Below are 16961 nucleotides of genomic sequence, written 5' to 3'. Positions count from 1 at the left end.
ATTCAAAATTATAAGTAAATCACTAAGTTTTATGGTAATAGGAAGAATGTGAAACTTTATTTTTTTTACTTTCACTTCACTTATTAATTAGCAGGAATAAATAGCATGATGTCAATGTGTAAGATTTGTTTATTAAATGGCAAAATAACTTATAAGGGTTAGGGTTAGGGTTAGGTGCTCCACTATGTTCACCATTTAGCCTCTAACAGTTTCTGCCTGCCGTTTGCTGCTGAGCAGGTAGTGTACAGCGTGTTTTTACAGCAATTTCTCTGAAAACAGCTGCCTGCTGCGACCAAAAACCAACACTGTTAGAGTGGTGAGGGTGAATCAAAGTACAGTTGCAGACCGGACAGCTAAACAACGAGTTGAAAGTCACTATAAAGTTCAGTAAAGGTTGAATGGGAGCTGCAGAGTTAGCTGACCCCTTTCAAATTGTCACATTGTTTTCCCCTCGTCATTTGATAATTTGTTATTGTATGTACAGCTACTTATAGTCCACAGGTTCTTTAGCTCTTGAAAACAGCAACCACAGTCATGTTTTCACACCACCAGGTGACTTACCCGTCTTGCCATCGTTCTTGATGGTTGTCCTGTCGCTTGTCAGGCTCTCCCAGCCGTCAAACCTCAGTTTCTGGTACTGCAGCTTCACCTGAGCCAGGTTCTCCTCGATGTTGATGGGAGACTGCTTGGCGTTGCTGCAGGATGGAAACTTCTTGGCCCAGTTGTCTTGATTTAATGTTCCTAGAGGGAAGACAGAAACAAGTGTTCACATAAAGCTGTTATTGTAAAATCTAGGTGCTACTGGGAAACTATAACATCAGAGGATTTAGAGTTAGCTTTAAAAAAAAAAATCAAACCTAGAAGACAAGCATTCAGCAGATGTTGTGATTAAAAAAAAGTGAAATTGATTTGTTTTTTTTTTATTTTCTCATATATTTGGAGTTTCGTGAAAGCACTTGACAATAGCTAGCTCTCACCTGGTCTCAACTGCATTACTACATGAAATAAAGGCTATTTGTCAGGAAGGAAAAACCTTAATAAATGAGTGTAGAAACATAATCAGTGCAGATGCTTGGACTGCCTGGAGAATAAATGACAAGGAGCACTGAAGCTGATATGGAGGACTGTGGTGTAAAAGTACAGCTACTTTTTGCACTATGAAAATGATCCACTACCTGATTTCATTCTTACAAGTGTTGCAATTATATTAATTTGTGACCATTTATGTCTCACAATCCCTGTGCGTAGTTGCTACTTATGAATGGTGTAATATAGCAGCTTTATTTTTATTTGCTGCTGCTTGTAAAGCTTATTCATGGCAGCTTACAGTAATAACTTATTTTATTTGTTTTCTGCTGCTTAACAGAAGGATAAGTGTTAATGAGTAATCAAAATGAAACTGTAAAAGCATGGTTGCCACAGTATCATTACAAGCATTTCACCGAATAGGTGTTGATGATATTCTCTCTTCATTAATGTGACAAAATGATGAAGTGCAGACTTCTCTCTCTCTCTCTAACTAATTTTGCAATGACTGCTTACAGGTGTGCTTCTCTGAGAGCGCTAGCTATGAGCTAACGAGCTAATAACCTCCAGATGTTATGCAGCACTCTGGCTTGAACGGTAATATCAGCTTTCATTTTTCTCCCTTATAGCTCTCATAAGGTCAAAGTCCAAGATTTTTCAATGTTCAAGCTAACTTTTCTCAAGCCTGCAGTGTTCTGCTAACAAATGCTGCTCAAAAGAAAGTTCAGCATCAGGTTTCAGGTTTACTTTTAAACACAAAGAACAGGCTGACATGATGGATGGCAAAAATACAGTATGGAAAGTGTTACAGCCAGAAATACAAATCATCCCTTAGAGCGGAGCTCATTCATTCACTCACAGGTGTGTCACCTGCGCCCCAAAATGAACCAAATATATTTAATCCAGCAGCTCATATTCATGTCAAACTGATGTACGGCCTCAAGCTTTTTGTTTCGCTTTTATTGGAAAAATAATCTGAACAGCGTGTGACGTTCTACCAAAGAATGTGGTACCAGAAATGTTCTGCTCATATATCCTGCTGCTATGACTGAAGTGTGTTAGAGGACTAATTGTTCACATCTGCTCAGAGTTACGGTCTTCACTCAGTGGACGAAAGACTGACGGAGTCACGAGACACTGAAAAGCTGACATCCTTGGGTTTGACTCACTTTAAGTGTCTCTGGATAACAGCCTTTTGGACGTCTACAATCTAAATAGAGTATATTTTATGTCCTCAATGATGGACTAACACTTTAACACAATTCCATCTCCAAAAAGGATGTTTATATGATACTAACTCGTTGAGACATCTAGTTTTTTAAGGATTTTTTTTCAATAAGTGTAAAGTCCTTAACTGGGCAGATGTTGTGGGGAGGTGGTCGAGGTGGACCTGTTTACACTTCATCAAGTGTCTCGTATTCGGATAAAATCCAGATGAGATGTAAGACACTTTCATAAACACGTTTTTGTGTCTCTGTTCACCAGATCACAAATCTGAATGAAATCCATCTTGTTTCTTTTCTGGATGAATTGTATTCATCAACTATGAGTGGGACAAAAGTTTTATGTTCTTCACAGGATCTCATTTGCGCTACTCTCTTGCACACACCGATTACTCGGTGGTTGAACTCGGTTGAGGCAGATGGCAGATGCTCGAGCTTTCTGCCTCTTAAAAGGAAGTTTTTCCTTGCCTCTGTCGTCTAGTGCTGCTCATGGTGGGAATTGTTGGGCTTCTGTAAATAACATCACAGAGTATGGTCTAGACCTGCTCTTTTATGAAAAGCGCTGTGAGATAACTGTTGTTGTGATTTGCCGCTATATAAATAAAATTGAATTGATCAGGGATTCATTTCACTGTTCAGGTTTGATGGGTAAAAAGGCAACACAATAAACAGACTAACATGCAGCTGTAACCTGTAAGTCAAAAAGCTGAGTGAAGGTGCAGCTCCACCCTTGTGCCCCGGCCCCTTCATCATGATTACTATCATTAGCTTATTAAAACCTGTTCCCAGTCAGATGTCAACGAGTACATACCTTTTTTTTCCCCATTATGACAACAAAAGGTTAGTATGTCTAAATTACGGGTTATGATTACAGTCAGCAAACCTTGTCGTGGATAGTAAGGACTGCATCTACAGTGCCTTTATTAAAAAAAATGTCTGTACCTTGGTGATTATAGATTATTCTGACTGTTCAAGTTATATTTCCTTCCTATCCTGAATAAAAGTCTAAAATATATATTTAATTAAATGCATCACAAGCAATTTTGCTTTATCCAGATTAAACAGTTATTTATATTAAAGCTTACTTAAAAACCTGATTTTTAAGAGCTTTTAAGCACATTTTTAAATTCATATTTCTTCACTTCTAAAGCAGACACCTACAGAAAACAAGCCAGATGTTCAGCGTGATGAATAGTTTCAATAATCTTGCCGAAGTTTTCAGCTATTTCACTCTGTCGTGCTAATTATGTGTTGTAGTGTTGTTTCAGCCAGCTGGTGTTGTGTTTGTAAGCAGGTATGCCAGCTGGTCACATGACTCTCTGTCCTCGCTCTGACTGGCTGTTAGAGCTTCTTCCGCCAGAGGACAAAGAGCCCAACCAGGTCAGACAGACTTCTGGGTCAGGAAGGAAATTAACATGTCAATGGAGAACACACACACACACACACACACTATAAACACACCCGACCTTAAATCACAGGGTGGGTTCTCTGAGTTTTATTTCAGAATGTGAAACCTCGACTAACACGTGTAGCAGGAAAGTCTAAAGAAAAGAAAACGATACAATAAAACAACAAAAAGCTGTTGTTGGATGGATCATCACGCCACTGCACAGTGTACATCAACACAAAATAGCATTTATTGTGGCTCACAGGCAATGCATTTTCCACATAGGGCTATTCCATTGACTTTGAAAAGGTTTTAAAAGGGCAATCCACACCACCAGGGGTTTCACCAGGCAGGTGATTGTGAATAATAAAGCTGCAGTAAATAAAATAAACAGACCTGTTTTCTTCCTGTGTGCCTCTCATGTAGTCTACTTTAAACTGTTGTCCACTGAGCAGATCAGTAGTTTTGATGGTATTTGTTACTTGTTGTTACTATTTGGTCCTGCTATACAGGACACATTTACTCATTTGGCAGCACTTGTAGCTTACATTTGAGGACAAAAACATACAAGCATCTATAAAGTGAGAGATCTATGAGTAACAATAGACAGTAGTACGAGCAACAATAAATAGTAGCAAGAGCTACTAGCGGATATGGCATGAATGGGATAAATAAGAGTTCATATAAGATATAAGAGAGCAATCAAAACAAGAGACTTGTAAGGAGACAGAAGAAGAGCACAGAATGTGGTTGTTAGAAGTTAGGGGTTAGAGGTGTCATAAGAGAAAGTGTTATCAGAAGAGAAGAGTTTTCAAGAGCTTTTTGAAGTTAGAGAGGGACGCCCTGCTCTGGCAGCTTGTGGTAGCTTGTGCGGCAGAGCCAGAAGGTGTTGGTTGGAGGAGCGCAGTGGCCGAAAAGGAACGTAAACTTGTATTATGGAGTTTATGTAGATGTAGACACTCTGTATGCAAGGATTAGTGACTTGAATTCTGTATCAATTCTGTATCATATCATTGTGTATCATGTTGTTGCAGCATCTCCTGTATGATTTGGTGGGTTGCTGCACCAACCCACCAAATGGAAATATACTAGATACCTTGTGCGTTGCTCTTTATGCTTTCTCCAAAATTCAGCCTGACATGTTTGGTATCTTTGGAAACTTTGGAATCTCTACTATAATTTAAAGTTATTTAAGTTTGAACAAAGGTTGGATGAAGAACATCAGGAAATACTGCATGGACACAGCCAAGGTACCATGTGTGAGGTTTCACCAAAGAAAAGGAGGAGAAATATTTCTTCACTTTTCATACAAAGTACTTTTATTTATGGCTTTGACTCTTTAAAAAAAAAAATCTAAATCTATTCTGGATGAATGTTTAAGCAAAATGTTTAAGAATGTCAGAGGACGCGTCGTCCGGCTGAGACACTCCATCCAAACTCCAACTAAATCTCAAGCTAAAACACATTTTATGGCCACAAAGTAAATATTTTGGTTTCAGGCTTTCCACCAGATTTGTGGTGGTTGCAGGGATTTGCTCCCATTCAGACACACATAACATTAGTGAGGTCCAAAACTGATGTTGGGAGAAAAGGTCTGCCTCACTGTTAGTGTTCCTGTTCATACAAAGGTATTAGTTGGGGTTGAGGTCACGGCTCTGTGCAGGCCAGTCAAGTTCTTCCTGAAGAACACGCAGGTGGTCTACTCTGAACCTGCTTCATCTACATCATTGCTTCATGTTTCCTGCGGGACGTTTGTGGTTCCCTCACAGTAAAGGCAACATTGTGCTGTAAAGCTTAGAAAGGCAAACATTTGTTTAAGCTCCTTCTCATTTAGATCAAAGGGTGGAGTTCTCTTCATGCAGCTATAGTGAGCTGATACAAGGTTCAGACTGAAGGGAAGGTATGGAGGCTAGAGGTGTGACAAAGAGTCGCAGGAGACGACAAACACAACTCACTACATCGTCATTTTAACTTGTATATTCAACTACTGGTATATTCAGAAGTTAGTACCTATTCCTATGATGAATGAATTTCCAATACATTTCAAACAGACATTCATGGCACCCAGAAGATGACATTTTATCATTTCTGTGATCCTCTAGCGCCAAAAGGTTGACATTTTATTCATGTTTCCTTCAGGATACACTGTGGTAATTCTGGTGACCCTCTGATTTTTTTTTATTTAGCGCCATTATCAGGTCAAAGTTTGAATTTGTCCAATGCTTTGGTTTATGACCAAATACTTGAAAAACTAGTAGCAAATGTTAGCAAGCTAAAGTAACATGGTGAACATGGCTAACATTATATCCACCCCGCCGAGCTGCTAGAATGGCTGTAGATTCTCAGTTAACAAAATCAGTAGTGTTCAGGAGTGCACGGACGCCCTCGCATCCAGAATTTCCATATGAAATCAGTTCAATTGGCCCCATTTCTGTTTAACAGTTCAATTAAATGTGAGTTCATTGTTTAAATAGCAGGAATCCACATGAAAAAATTCAGCTGAGGAGTCCTGTTCATGTTGGGAATGGCTGTCAAACATATGAGCACAAGTCCCTGTTTGCATTAAGCAGTGATTATGTTTGGAGAAAAATCTCCTACAAAGAACCAAGTGATGCTCAGAGAAGAAACTGCACAGCATGTTAAAGGATGACGAGCAAAATCATACAGATTAAGGATAGGGGTTTGGTACTAGTTCATCAACCCAGACATTTTGTTTTGGGTTATAATAATCATAACAAATAGTCATCTCTATTTTTTCTATCTGACAGCCTTGGTATGGAGAAGATACTAACAGTCAAAGGTCAAAGGACACAAACCACCAACAGTTGTAACAACTCATCCAGTGATACTGGAATGATCAGAGGACAAATCACATAAGACCTTTTTTATTAAATCTCTAGTGTTTACTGTGTCATGCGCTCTTCAGTGCCAAAAGGTTCTCTGATCCAGGAAGATCAAATAAACTGTGTGTGTGTGTTTGTGTGTGTGTTTATATTCACATGCAAATCCTAAAATGAGAAAAATTGGATTCACGTGATTCTCCAGAGAGTTGTCTTGAACTGTATTTTCAACTGCGACATCAGTCTGAATTGCTGTGTAGAACCTTAAGTAACACAGAACTAACTGTACGGGAGGGATCGGGGGTTCAGTCTATTGCTCAAAGGCACTTACACAGAGTTTTAAAGAGCTTTGCTGATGCTCTTCTCAAGATGATTCATTTGATTCATTTTAAGAAAATAAACTAAACTGGAGAGACATTAGAAAAAAAAGTTTTGATACTAAATGTCTAAAGTGTAGTGTCCCCTAGAGGCCCTAGAGATTTTTGTGGCAATCTGATCAGTAGTTGTTGAGATATTGAAAATGTTTGAGGCTGCCAACAATACTGAGGGGGACATTTACAAAGGATTTGTGGCGCTTCTCTAGGCACACAACAGTCAAATTGTGATATTTGGTGCTATATAAATAAAATTGAATTGAATTGATATTCAGGGTGCCCTTATGGCTTAGAGGTTAAGCGGCCAACTGGAAGTCACTGGTTTAAGTCTGGCTGGACCTTTGCTGCATCTCACCCCCCATTTCCTGTCTTCTCTCTACTGTATCTAATAAAGGCATTAAATGTCCAAAAATGTAATTTAAAAAAAGCATTTGTCCTTATCTTCTTTAAGACAACAGATATTTTGCACTGCTGAAAACTGTGTTTGGGCTCATGAAATATTTAACTTTTAGAGGCACAATATGGAAGGAGGGACCAATTGCTGCTCCACCAGACTGACCACTGCAGCAGAGAAAACTGCATTTAAAAAGCAGATCTGAGGTTTGTGGGACTTTATGTAAATCATCATTTACATCTGTAGGCTTAATGTTAAAATGTCTGGTGATGCAAACTGTTGCATCCCAGATGATTTTTTTGCAGGTTCAATACATATCCCCAGTACAGATCTAGATAAATATTATATCCAATCAGATATAATTAAATATATATTTAGATATTTATTCATATCTCATTCATGAGCTCTTGGACTCATCGGGTTGACAAACAAAAAGTTCATCTGCATGGATAAAAAAAACAAAAAAAAAAAAACAGGTTTTCATCTCCCACATAAATGCTCAAAAGCTTTATAAATGACTTCACTTTCATTCAGAATCAATGAGTGTGTTCTTTGAAGTTGAGTGCTCTCTCTCTCCGACTACAGGACACACACACACACATCTGTTAGTCAAATAGACCCAAGAAAGCATGCATATCCCGAGACAAGAGTAGCTTTTTTGGTCGTAAAGGGTAGCCGGTAGGTTTTTAATGTGCTTTGTAACAACATTGTATGTACTGTATACATATTTGTGTCTCCTCGTTAGCCCCTATAAGTTACAATTATAGGACCTGTCTTTGTTTTCCTTTGAAGCCCATCAACCTCACTGACCTGTTTTATCAATTAACTACCTCGATAATACAAAAGACAGGAAACCCAATGATTCCCTAAATTAAATTCGGACAAAACACAGATCATCACTGGTCCTCATAGTCAAGAGATCAAGTCACATTTTGGTCCGTTTGATGATGTCAAGAATGTTCAACATACAAGACAACATAATATAAAAATAAGAACCATGTTAGAAAGATTGTTCAGACCTGGTTTTCAAATTTCAAAAATACATTTCTTGATAAGATTGTTTATAATTTTACATTTACTGTGTCACAGTTTGCGGACCACTGGTCTATGCTCAGTTAACAAGCAGCTACCTGGAGTAAATACTGTCCATACTATAGTCCCACACTCTACCTTCACCCCATATTTCTTTCCACTCAGCACTAGATATGCATTTGTGTTGCAACAAAATAAGTTAAGTATCACTCAGAACATCACAAAAATAAACACAGAGCCGTTATTAAAATCACTCAACACCAAAACTTCCCAATATTATCTCAGTCTTGTGAACACGCAGGAGAACTACATGTAGAGTAAGTCATCTGCAGCTGGCTGGAAGTATTTTTATTTTGTCACCTGTGTTTGTTACATAAACTGTTCCTGCGTGACTCACCTGCGTACGACCAGTCAATGTCTTCTGAGAACTTGCGTTGATTCCTGTATGCGTATCCTTCAGCTGCAAGAGAAAGAAAGAAACGTTAGTTGTATTTATGGAGTTAAATTGGATATTTACCACGCTAACCTGTGTACGGCTGCAACACCACCAAATGTTGTAACATCCAAGTTTCAGTTTCTAACTTGAAAATAATTTATTTTGTGCAGCCCAACAACAAAGATCTGCCTCCACATACAAAGATTTTTTGTATTCTTGTAGTCTGCTAATAAACAAAAGCCATTTTTGGGCCATACACTATGTATTTATTTCATCTGAGACATATTTTATATGAACTGCGCAGATTACAGCTTTGGGGGATATAAGGTTGTAAAAAGTTTTGTAGAATGAACGTAGACAGCCAAATGTTTTTTTATTTATTCCTGAGCTGACAGATTCATTAGTGGGCCATACTTGTGGTTTGACTGCTGGTGTGTTATTACTGGTTTGATTTTATTTCATTTCTTGCCTGACAGGGTGAGGTTGCACTGAACAGCTGCCAAACAAAACCACAAACACCAACTTTCAACTATCCAGCAGCTGAAAACTGCTACAGGCTGAAACAATTCAACATGGAGCTGCAGAGGATCAGTGAGTCACTCACAACTATAAAAGTGACCTTTGTTTGTCATGCTGAGTTTGTATTTGGTTTGTTTCCTATAACCACTTTGGGTTTTAGCTCCCAGCTGCTTAAAACAGACTCAGCTATTTTTTACTGCTCTGAAAAACCTCCTCACCTTAGGGTCCTTTTAGTCCCTAATTGTCATATCTATGCACTACCTGCCTAGTTACTGCATACCTTTCAAACTGTTATCAACATGTCCATGTGGTTAGTGATTAACTGTCATTTGGGAAACACGCCACTTAAGATTTTTTTATAAATACCTTTCAATGTAATGAGATGCAGTACAACGCAGAGATGGGGAGTCGAGTTTGAGTCGCACACACACAGTGACTTGAGACTCATCCTCAATAGACTTCAGACTCGGACTCGAGGTGCAGGACTCGTGAACAATGTTTATTTTTAGGAAACTTCTGATGAGCTTGCCATTATTCCCTCCCTGCGTTACCTATAACCTGCCTACGTAACATAAGTATCTGCTGTGTGCGGCCGCACGTTAGAGGACAACAAACAGTGGCAGCTGCTGAGCCATTCATCATAAACTTTGGCTTTAAAACTTCATACAACAAGACCCAAACAAAGAAGCGCTGAATGCAACATAGGTTAGTAAACACATTACACTGGTTTGAGAGTCTGGGAGGTGTGTTGACTTACAGTACCACCTCACTGGGGCCGATCATTCGCTCGCACGGCTTCTCTTACCACTGCTACGCAGACGACACGCAACTCTACCTATCCTTCCCGCCAGGCGATCCCACTGTCTCAGCACGGATCACGGACTGTCTATCAGACATATCTGCATGGATGAAGGCTTGCCACCTTCAACTAAACCTCTCCAAGACTGAACTCTTGGTCATTCCAGCCAAGCAATCTATCCACCATAACATCAAACTACAAACTGCCTCCTCAACCATCACTCCAACCAAGGTGGTGAGAAACTTGGGTGTCATGATTGATGACCAGCTGTCCCTTTCAGACCATGTTGCTGCTGTCTCTCGGTCATTCCGCTTTTCTCTATATAACATAAGGAAAATCAGGCCCTACCTCACTCAGTACGCCACCCAGCTTCTGGTACTGGCCATGGTTATCTCTCGCATCGACTATTGCAATGCCCTCCTAGCAGGTCTTCCAGCTTGTGCGGTGAAACCCTTACAAATGGTTCAGAACGCAGCAGCGTGTCTGGTATTTGATCAGCCCAAGAGGACTCATGTCACTCCATTACTCAGTGACCTCCACTGGCTGCCCGTGGCCTCCAGAATCAAATTCAAGTCACTAATGCTTGCATACAGAGTGACTACTGGGTCTGCACCCATCTACCTAAACTCCATAATACAAACTTACGTTCCTTCTCGGCCGCTAGGCTCCTCCAACGAACGCCGCCTGGCTCTGCCATCCCTTCACACAAAGCAATCCCAGTCCCGGCTATTCTCATCTGTGACACCACGATGGTGGAACGAGCTACCACACGCCATCAGAGCAGGGGCGTCTCTCTCTAACTTCAAGAAGCTCTTGAAAACTCATCTCTTCCGAGAACACTTCCTCTTATAACACCTCTAACTCCTAACCTCTAACATGCACTTCCTGTGCTCTTCTTCTTCTATGCCCTACAATGATCTTGTATTGATTGCACTTTTTGTTTTGATTGCACTTTTTGTTAACTCTTACTTCATTCCCTAGGTATCTACCCCAATGATGTGATATGTACTGTGAGCTCTTACTAGTATTTATTGCTGCTCTTACTAGTATGTATTGTCAGTTGTAGATCTGTAGTTGATACTTGTATGTTGTTCCTCAAATGTAAGTCGCTTTGGATAAAAGGGTCTGCCAAATGAGTTAATGTAATGTACAGTAGTTTATAAGCTGTCATTAATTGTAGAGGCATTGTACATTAGGCTACATAGTTGTGCTCTGTGAAAAACAGGTTACAGCTTTGTTGTTGATCATGTAACGTTAGTTTTATCTAGTTAACGTTACACTGGTTTGAGAGCCTGCTGTTGGTCTTGACATACAGTAGTTCATTCATTAGTTGTTTTTTTTCTGCATTTTGATTTATCCATCACTTTATGACTACAAACCAATGAGATTCCCATCAGCCTCAGCTGTACTTTGAGTTTGTATTAGGGTTGCAACAATATGAGATTTCAGATTTCATCTGAGTGCAAAATTTGAAAATTATTGATCTATTTAGAAGATAGGACGGCTTGTTGTTTGGCATGTTTTCTTATATAGTTGTTTTTCTGTCATTTTATTACAGAGTCACTAGTGGAAAGAGATGAGGAATGTCATGCAATAAACACCAGCTTGACTGGAACCGGGGATGTTGTGGTAAATAACTTGAACCACAACCTGACTGACAAGGGGAACCAACATTTAAGCTGCACATTATTTGGCATATTTTGGCTTAAAAACAACCAAATAACCAAAGAGACCCAAGGGCCATTTCTCTGGTCAATCTACAAGGCTTATCCACATTATACAGCTCCCTCATCAACAACAGCCCTCGCTACCTAACTACCTTCCTCTTAACCTTGCAGAATAACTAGGTTCACTCTGACTTTGAGTCATATAATGAGTGTGGTGTAATGTCAGGAGGTGACATCATCATCACCCGAGAGGCTGTCCAGGCATCTTAATGAAGTAGAGTTGATGCCTTTAGGGATCACTAGAGACCACAACCTCATTACCATAACAGAGCACTGAGAAACAAAAGAGCAGAGGTCACATGACACGAAGAGGAAATAAAGTGACGTGATGAGGTGTGTGTTTACAAGCAGTCACAATACTGAGAAAAATGTTGGCAATTCATTGATAGAGTTTCCTCAGAGGAAAAAGACTGCCTTTCATTTCTGCTCACATCTGTCCAATAAGTGGATTACGTTCTAACAAATAGCACTATAGTTTTCTTTAGGCATCAGCTCATACTGGCTGTGAACACTTCCTAAGGGCATGTTCGCAAGTATTTCTTTCAAACTTACCAGCGCCTTTCTACTTCACATTTTATGGAAAGCTGCCAAGGTTCATAAAAGACAGCTGCCAAAAACAATCTGTTTTTTTCTCACCAGGGTGGAGCAAAACGCTGAGATTGCTCTGATATCTCACGAACCTTTTTCCTAAACAAGCCAATCACACTGAAGGACAACCTGAGATTAGGTTTCTCACAACAACAATAACAGAGTAACTATAACATCAGTGAATACAATGTATGAAGTAAACATGGTCAAACATGTCTTTAATGTCCACGAATAATGATAAATCCATCCATCCATCCATCCATCGTCAACCGCTTATCCTGCGTACAGGGTCACGGGGATGATGATAAATATATCCACTATATCTTGCTAAAATATACTCTATAGAATAAGATATCTTACAAATATAACGTTTCGTCAGGAGCATCGTGACATGAGCTTCCATGGCTGAGCAACAGTACGTGAGTCTAAGATCACCATGTGTGATGGCCAAGAAAGATTGGAGGATTAAACACTTAATTTCCTGAATTCTGAAGACATTTTCTGATCCTGTTTATGGAGGAAATATCTTTAGTTATATAAAGGGAAACAAAACAAAAAATTCAGCTGGCAGGTGATAATTTATAAATATAAAAATATAACAGAATATCACACGGTAATCAGCTGCAATTTTTGGAAAATGCACATTTGTGTCTTCTATATTTAAATTGCATTGCATGTTTTCTTATTGTGCCAATAAACCTTTCTCAAAGCATTTTCATTTATCTCACATTTCTTGTAGCAAGCTATTTTTCAGGAGTGCTTTAAAAAAAAGTGATGGGGACGAAATCAGCCATTTCAAAATGTGGTGGGGGACATGTCCCCAGCGTCCCCAGTGTTATTGACACCTACGGCGATCGCAAACAAGAGTGTCAGCTGGGATATTTTTCCCTGGTTTAGTCAAGGTCTCTTAGCTCCAATGAAGGGAAATTTTAAAGTACTCCACAGATTTAGCATTACACTCACCCGAAATGCTATTTGACCATTTTATTTGTTTTAGGGAAATAGTTGTATTATTTTTCTCTATTCTTCTATTACTGTTATATAACTTGCATTTGTCATCTGTATGTTTGTCTGTGTGCAGCACCTTATCACCAAAGCAAATTCCTTGTATGTGCAAAACACTACATGGCAATAAAGCTCCTTCTGATTCTGATTTTTTCTTGTTTATTTAACAGGGACAAATGTATGAGACATTGCTTCATAAAATAAAAGTAGATGCCATGCATACAGGTTTCTACCCATGACTAATTTGCAACCCCTGTCCCTCCACAAATAACAGAATTAAAATATATTTCAACCATTAAAATACATACTGTAAATACATCCACAACAAGCAAACACAGACCTAAAAGAAGTGCAGACCAATACAAAAGAGACCACAAACATTTAACACTATTTAACAATACAACAAAACAAAGTAGGAGGTGTGTGTATAAGTGTATGCGTATACAACAAGACTTCGGTTGGAATTTCGTGTTTTATGCTAGAAGCGGCTAATGACGCCACTAGCGGGCAACCGAGATGAACAGCGGGCTACAGAGATCTGGTAAGCTTATATATTTCAAACTCCACACAAACAGAATTTTTAGTTTCAAACTTGTCGCCCCAAACAACGCTGACTCAAGTGACATCACTTGAGGCAATTTATCAGATTTCAGGCAGTTTCCCCTGGAGACATTAAAGGCTTTACACTACTTTCTCACATATGCGGTTGTACTCTCCAAGACTAGAAAACAGACTTTGATGTGTAAATTTGGTGGAGTTCCTCTTTAATGTTGCAGCATATAATGATATTTTAGACAATAGCGTTCTTCCAACTTTGTATCAACAGTGTCGGACCTATCTAATGCTGCTGTGGCTGAATGGGAGCAAATCCCTTGAGCCAGATTCCAACATCTGGTGGAAGACCTGTTTATATACGTAGTAACAGCAAAAGCAGAAACAAACAAACACTGTACAACATGCAACACGTGTGTTTGTTCGAATGCTCTATAAAGATTCTTCCATGTCCATATTAAACAAATTTACAGTACATCCACATTATAACCCCTCCACATGAACCTGGACATGCTTTATTGAGCTGATGTAGCTTAGACCCTCAATGTAGGCAGGTGACGCTGCGTTGAAAGTAATGATGAAGGTGAGCTAAAAGGACAAAGTTGTGTGTACATCATCTCCGTAGCAATAAAGTGTCATTGGGTCCTCAAGCAAGAATCTATGGAAGAAGGCGCTTATTTCCTATGAATTACTTAGTCTATGGGCCATAAGTATTTAAACCCAGGAAGACTTGTCTAAGTAAGCTAATTGCATATTAGACTCAGCATTGTTGGCTTGACAGCTCTGCTTTGAGTTTTTGTTTATATAAATACCATTATATACTGTGTATGTACACCCAGGTGAAAAGTCAGGAAGGTATGAAAAATAAATACAGCCCAAGCCTAGTGTTTAGAGACTTTCCAAATTAAATTTCATGATCCGACCTGTTTGTGGTCGGTTCAGTATTAGTCTGCAGTAAATTAGGAGATGAGGCCTCCTGCTGTGTGGTGTTTATTCCCTCTGAGCTCTGGATGATAGTGGTCTAATCCAGGATTACACGTTTGAGTCTGCAGAGGGAAGACGTCGCTTGCAGGGACTTCAGTTCAGCTCCTCAGTATGAGGACCTTCGTACAGGAAGTAAAGTTCTCATGTAAAGCAGGTGTTTTCCACACAGGCTGCCTGTAATCTCACTGCTTTAAGACCAGAGTAGCTGCAGTAGATTAAGTGTTAATGAGTAAAGAGGAGATCATAATCACTTTGAAAGTTTAGATCAGATTGGGTATTAAAATTTCCTGCAGGGTGGGTTTGAATGGACAGAAGGACTCCAGAGGGAGCAGATGGAAGGACTTTCTACAAATCAAAAGCAGGATGAACGCTTATTTCCAACCAAGAAATAAGACAATGGCAATATTGTATGTAGAGAATATCTTTAAATTAACCAGTAGATATTTGAGTTTCACTCTGTGTCCATGTTTAATAGAATAGTTTTAAGAGTGAAGATCGCATTATATCGATTATTTAGACTGAAGAGCACGCTGATATGATCCAAAGCTCCGGATCAGCTACTAAACAGAGGTGAGATTTACTTTAACCATAATGTTCCTCACAATGCTTTATTGTTCTCCTGGAGTTTTTAAATAAAATTTGATGTATTAATTCATAAGAGAAGCACAAGTCAGTATCACAAAACGATTCCACTTATAAATTAAATTAAAAATTACACACAACAAGGCTACCTGTTATACTGTGTTCAGGTTCAACAGATCAGGGCCATGTTTCCCAAACGCATCTAAGGGCAAAGATGATCTTAATCCTGCAGTGTTTCAGATGTCTACGAGTTGTTGCACCAAAGAGACATTTCCCTCCGAACTTCTCAAATGGTTTCATTAAAATAACTATTGAAATGATCCAATCTTGTCAAAATCATTATCAAAAATGTGAGAAATTCAGCAGGGATTTTTTCCACTCCCATTAATCATCTCACGACCCCTCAGATTTATCTAGTGACCCTTTGCAGGGACCTGACCCTAAGTTGTGAACCTCTGTACTAAACTAGCTAACTGTATGTAAAGAAGTTAACACTAACTCCACCTCTATATTAACAATCTAATAATGACATACATCATATAATAATATATCTGTCACAGGGTTTTCCCTTTATTTACATATAAATACACGGCGGCTGTGGCTCAGGGGGTACAGCGGTTGTCCACTGGCTCCCCCAGTCTGCATGTCGAAGTATCCTTGGGCAAGATACTGAACTCCAAATCGCTCCCGATTGCTGTTCCATTAGTGTGTGAATGGGTGAATGTGATATAGTGTAAAGCGGGAAGACTAGAAAGGCGCTACACAAGTACAGACCATTAACCATTTACAATAGTGTAATTGGTTTCTACAGTTAACTGACTTGGCCTTTGCTTCCATCCGTCACTTGCTACCTGGCACTCTGTCATGCTTCTTATAAGAGACTCAGACTTATAAGAGAAAATAGGGAGCAGCAGCTCACCCTGTTTGGTCTGGTTGGGCAACATGTGAGTAACACAGTGCACAGTGAGGTTCAAAGTCTGCTGCCTAGGAGGATGAATAGTACCTTCTATAAAACGTACAGATTCTGAGTGTTAGAGGATGCATATGCCTGTTCAGGGAAATCATTCTGCAGGTTGAGCCTTGAGAGAATAAAGCTTTTTTTTTTTTCTTCTGGCCGAGTGGAGAGTCACAGGATATGGTCCAGTCAACCATTTCATTTTAGTTAAAAGTGTAGAAAGTCTAATCCCTAAATCTTAAGTAGAATGAAATGTCGTCAAAACATGATTGAAATCCAGCAAAGAACACTCTGAACTTCTGTGTCTGATGTAAAAAGCACTGACATAGCGCCGAAGTGGAACTAAACCTTCTGATGAGGGAGAAACTTTTTTTCCTCGTGAATCACTGCATGACCATACATAGAGAATGAATGTGATTCCAGCTGTGTTGCATCTCCTGCTGGCCAGCCGCAGCTCGTTACCTTCAGAAAGCAGCAATAAAGAAACAATCTGGAAGAACTGACATAGTTTTTCTTGTCCTGATGTTTCTTTGCGTAC

The 16961-nt window shown here is 39.3% G+C and overlaps 1 protein-coding gene across 5 annotated transcripts in view; it reads right to left on the bottom strand.

The window, feature by feature from the left end:
- Positions 1 to 16961, bottom strand: part of ptprz1a (protein tyrosine phosphatase receptor type Z1a) — a 94204-nt gene that overhangs the window by 48084 nt on the left and 29159 nt on the right. For all 5 annotated transcript variants that reach the window (XM_038706009.1, XM_038706008.1, XM_038706010.1 and 2 more), the window contains exons 2-3: positions 8674 to 8736; positions 562 to 741 (exon numbers count right to left, since the gene is read on the bottom strand). In XM_038706009.1, the coding sequence (XP_038561937.1) occupies positions 562 to 741; positions 8674 to 8736 (243 nt within the window). The remainder of the gene's footprint in view (positions 1 to 561; positions 742 to 8673; positions 8737 to 16961) is intronic.

Source organism: Micropterus salmoides, unplaced genomic scaffold (genome assembly GCF_014851395.1).
Source record: "Micropterus salmoides isolate LMB-PRFRI ecotype aquatic unplaced genomic scaffold, ASM1485139v1 Ms_hic_scaffold_8, whole genome shotgun sequence".
NCBI classification, from domain to species: Eukaryota; Metazoa; Chordata; class Actinopteri; order Centrarchiformes; family Centrarchidae; genus Micropterus; species Micropterus salmoides.
The sequence above is the reverse complement of the archived record's forward strand: the minus strand, read 5'-3'. Positions and strand labels throughout refer to the sequence as shown.